Source organism: Geospiza fortis, unplaced genomic scaffold (assembly GCF_000277835.1).
Source record: "Geospiza fortis unplaced genomic scaffold, GeoFor_1.0 scaffold241, whole genome shotgun sequence".
NCBI lineage: Eukaryota > Metazoa > Chordata > Aves > Passeriformes > Thraupidae > Geospiza > Geospiza fortis.
The window spans coordinates 310,621-315,012 of record NW_005054491.1 but is presented as its reverse complement, the minus strand read 5'-3'; the positions used below and the strand labels follow the sequence as shown (position 1 = coordinate 315,012).

The window sequence follows — 4,392 nt, the reverse complement described above, 5'->3', positions numbered from 1 at the left end:
AGCAGGCTCGGCACAGCCTCTTTTATTCTCCCTCTGGACTTTGTTTTCCTCCACTGCCTCTTAAACCCTTGAGTCCCTCCCTGCAGACACGACCCCAGGCCATGGCTGTCCCACAGGGCACCCAACACCTTCAGGACACTGTGGCAAATCCCTTCACCACAATGGGTGTATTAAAATAGTAAAAACGCTTAAAATAGTAAAAAATGGGTGTGTCAAATTAGTAAAAACCCTTAAATAGTAAAAAATGGGTACATAAAAGAGTAAAAACCCTTAAATAGTAAAAAATGGGTACATAAAAGAGTAAACCCCTTAAATAGTAAAAAATGGGTGTATCAAACTGGTAAAAACCCTTAAATAGTAAAAAATGGCTATGTCAAAATAGTAAGAAAATGGGTGTGTCAAAATAGTAAAAATTTCCCCCATCACTGCAGGTCCCAAACCCCCAGGCAGGGAAGAGTCTTTGCCCCCATCCAGGCAGTGCAACTCACCCCGACGATGCTGTTGAGCTCACCCATCGTCACCTGCTTGGCCCGTTCCACTGCCTGCAGGACCTGCTGCTGGTGCTGGGGAGGAAAAGCACGGGGTGCTCACACCCTGCTCCTGCCCCGAGGGAGCATTTGGCTCCACATTGCCCCACCCTTCCCTGCACAGCCCCTTCTCCCTCCCCTCCAGCCCAGGCATGACGTTTTCTTCCCCAAAACCTCCTGTGGTTCACAGGCTGGACTTTGATTTGTCTCTTCCCAAGAAGCCAGAGCAATCTGACCCCCTGCCTCCTCCTTACCTCCTGTGTCAGAAAGGGAATAATCTGGGCACAAATGGCACTCAGCCTCTTGACAATCTCTGCCTGAAGGAGGAAGCAGGAATCAGCAGGTATCACCGCGGATGGAGGGCTCTGAGCCCCATCCTGTCCCCCACTCTGCAGAGGAGTGAAACTCTCCCCACCCACGGAAATTCTCCTGCTGCCTCTGCATCCCTGCTGGGATTTCCCGAGCTGCTGCCAGGGGAGGGCTCTGCCCAGGGCTGCCAGGCACAGGGGAGGGACCCCACGCCTCAATCCCTGCGTGGCCCCAGGCCAAGGCAAGCTCCAAGCTGTCAGTCCTTGCAGCCCAGCTGGCTCTGCTCAGCCCAAACCCATCCTGGCTTTGCGGGCAGGGACAGAGGGGAGCCGAGCCACAGGCGCTGGCAGTGAGCCCTCCCTGTGCCTTCCCTTCCCAAACATCCAGCTCAAAGCCAGGCAGAGCAAGCAGGATGCAGAACTGCACAGAGTCAGCCCTGTTGGAATGGCACCAGCAAATCCCTCAAGGCTCTGCTGGTTGTACCTGCCCTGACCCAGAGCAGGGACTCCACTCCCAGCCCCATCAAGGCCTGGGACAGCTCCCCCTGCTCCTTCAGAGGCACAAAGCACCCCCAGAGCTGCCCCTGCCCACGGGGGAATGCAGAAAACCCGGTGCATCCTCTGAGGACAGGCTCTGTGGTTGCAGACAAACCCACAGCAGGGCAAGCAGTACTTCCGAGGAAAGAGGCTGCGACTTCCAGCCCAGCCTCTCCAAGAGAAAACCCCACATTTCCTGGGGAAAATTGCCCACCCCCCTGCTGTAAATCCAGCCCGGGGCTGGCTGCTCTGAAGGGTTTTATCAGCTCAGGTTTCTGACAATCCCCGCCGGTGCTGCAGAGGTCAAAGCGGGCTGGGAGCCAAGGGAGAACAAAGGGAACATTTCCCTGCCCAGCCCCGCAGCCAGCAGCACCCCGTGCTCACCTGCAGCTCCCAGCTGCTCTCCCAGCCACTGAGACCCCCTCCTGCCCAGGCTCCCACTCCTCACCCCTTGGCCACCACCTCGTGGGCAGAGTCCCCAACCCCACCTGGCCTGGGCCACCCCCGGCTCCCAATTCCCACTGGATTTTGGGGTGTGTAAGGGTGGCAGGAATGTGGTCCCCATCAGGCTCCCTGCTAACAAAAGGAGCAAACTCGGAGGGGCTGAGCCAGCTGGAGGGATATGGCAGTTGACTTGCCACTTTGTCAGGCATTGGTCCAAACTAATTTCCCTGGCAGAGAGCCCATGATGACTAGATTGATAAATCTGAAGAGGGAAAGCAAATTAAGGCTGGAACAAAAGGGGAACCAGGGAAGGGTGAAAACACTCCTCTGGCTTTGGGAAAGGAAAAGGGGATTAAGAAAAAAAAAAAAAGAGAAGAAAGACAATCCATTTGCCTCTGGGCTCTAGCTCCTGCTGTTTCCTCCAGTCCCTCCTTCAAGTGGGGCCCCAGGGAAGCACTGCAGGGAGGCACCAGGGCTCACAGCAGGGCTCTGAGTGCTTCTCTTTGGGATGGGGAACTCAATAACACATCCTGACAAGGCTGCATCCCTCTGCAAGCCAGTCCCTGTGTCACTTAGAGCCATTAGAGCTACAGGGCTCAAGGGAGATCATTTTCCAACGAAGTCTCCAACCTCAGCCTCTTCCCCACCCTCCCCTGCTGCTGTCCCAGCCCCACTGCACTTACCTGCTTGTGCATTTCAATGTTCAGGCCGTAGGACATCTCGTAGTACTGAGAGGAGAAGCAAAAAGCACAGCACAGCCTGGTTAGGAGCTGTCCAGAGCAGCTGGCCAGGACCAGCCTGGGGTTTGGCTGGCTGCAGCCCACGAGGAATGGCTGGGACACTGTGCCAGGAGCCTGGGACAAGGCAGGGAGCAGGCACAGCTGTTTGCACCTGCAATTTGTTTAAGCCAGGGGAAGCCAGTCCTGCTGCCCCCCCCCGCCCCCAGATCCTGTCCTGGCTCTTGGAACCTGCTCCAGGTTTCACCCTCAGCAGCCACCACTGACTCTGACCCCAATCCCCCACACCTGGGCAGAAAAGGGCTCCAGAGCTTTCCTGCTTTCCACCAGCAAAGCCTGTTCCAAAGGCAGGAAAGCACTTCTGGAAATCCCTGTGAGCCTCCAGGATGTGGGGAGGGATCCCAGCTGATGGGTGAGAGGAACATGCCCTGCAATATCAACACCCAGCCTCACAGGCTGGGCTGTGTTCACCCCCGGGATGGGCTTTGCCCAAATTCACGTCTTTTTGCCTCTTGGATGGTGTCACTTGGATTCCCCCTTTTCCCAGAGGGGCCAGTAAGGTCAGGTGATGAAGGAGAAGGAACTGCTCTGCTGTCCCCCCATCCTCTTCCTCCCAGCAGCTCCTGGCAGGCTCTGAGTGATGGACAGTCTGTCCTGGGGCCAGTTAACCCTTCATTGGCACCTGTGGAGGGCTCCTGCCCTGCTCCTTCCCCTTCCACCCAAACCACCAGCCTTGGAGCATCAGTTCTTAAATATCCACCCCTCGGGAGAGAGAGAGAGAGGGAGGAGCTGGGGGCTCTCTTACAAGGCCAGATAGAAAAAGGTTAAAAAAAAAGAGAGACAAAACCTATGGCAGGATTCCCGGGCTCAAGCAGCACTGAGCACCAAGAGCCAGCGTTGCTAGAAATGGTGATTAACTCCTTCCTCCCTCACACGTCCCCAGCCCCAAGGTGAGCACTGGGCAGGGCTGAGAGGAGCCCCAGCAGCCAGATGTGTGTGAGGGCAGCAGCCCAGGGGGGACAGCCCTTCAGGAGGAGCAGGGGGACAGCTCACCATGACATAATGTCTCTGCATCTCTGTCTTCTCGCTCACCAGCTTCTCACACTCCAGCTTCAGGCTGCAAAGGGGAGCCAGGACTTTCATTCACGGACCTGCAGCTCCTGCCCCGTCCCTGGGGCAAGCTCAGCACATCTCCTGTGTGCTCCTGGGGCTGCAGGGCTGTCACACACACCCACCCTGCCCGGGGCACCTGCAGGGCTGTCACACACCTGTAGCACCCACCCAGAGCTCTGTGCCCTCCCTGCCCCTACACCCAGCTCAGCCAGAGGAAATTCGGCTGATCCTCCCCTTGGGACCCCCACTCAAGACCTGGCTCCCCAGTTGTTGCTTTCACGCTGTCCCCCAGCCCAAACCTCCCTCCTCTTCCTCCTTCCCCAGGCTCCTTCTGCAGGGACGAGGGCTCTGTCATCACCATCCACCCCTCCAGAGCCTGCTCCTAAATCTGATCCTCCCAGGACTCAAGGTTGGGTCCCACCAGCAGAGCAGCAGCTCTGGCCCCAAAGCTGTTCCTGGCCAGCTCTGATAGCTTCACTCCCTCCTTAGAGACCAGACTGTGCTCCTGAAGGAGCGCTCCACCTCCTCCTTCCCCCGTTACCCCACGGCACTCAGCCCAGCCCGGCCCCGGTCCCACCTGTGGTACTGCGCCTGCAGGAACTGAAACTCCTCCTTGATTCGCTCGCAGATTTCCAGCACCGAGAACTTGAAGGGCTGCCCGGGCTGCGGCGGAGAGACAGCCCGGCTGTGGAGGCTGCGGCTCGGCCCCGCGGCCCGGCCCGGCCC

At 57.7% G+C, this 4,392-nt stretch overlaps 1 protein-coding gene across 1 annotated transcript in view; it reads right to left on the bottom strand.

Annotated features, from left to right (window-relative positions):
• LOC102034306 (transducin-like enhancer protein 2) overlaps positions 1–4,371 on the bottom strand; it is a 14,235-nt gene extending 9,864 nt beyond the window's left edge. The window contains exons 1-5 of the mRNA XM_031063251.1: positions 4,244–4,371; positions 3,607–3,670; positions 2,500–2,544; positions 782–844; positions 489–563 (exon numbers count right to left, since the gene is read on the bottom strand). Coding sequence (XP_030919111.1) covers positions 489–563; positions 782–844; positions 2,500–2,544; positions 3,607–3,627 — 204 coding nt within the window. The 5' untranslated portion in view covers positions 3,628–3,670; positions 4,244–4,371. The remainder of the gene's footprint in view (positions 1–488; positions 564–781; positions 845–2,499; positions 2,545–3,606; positions 3,671–4,243) is intronic.
• Positions 4,372–4,392: the final 21 nt, after the last annotated feature.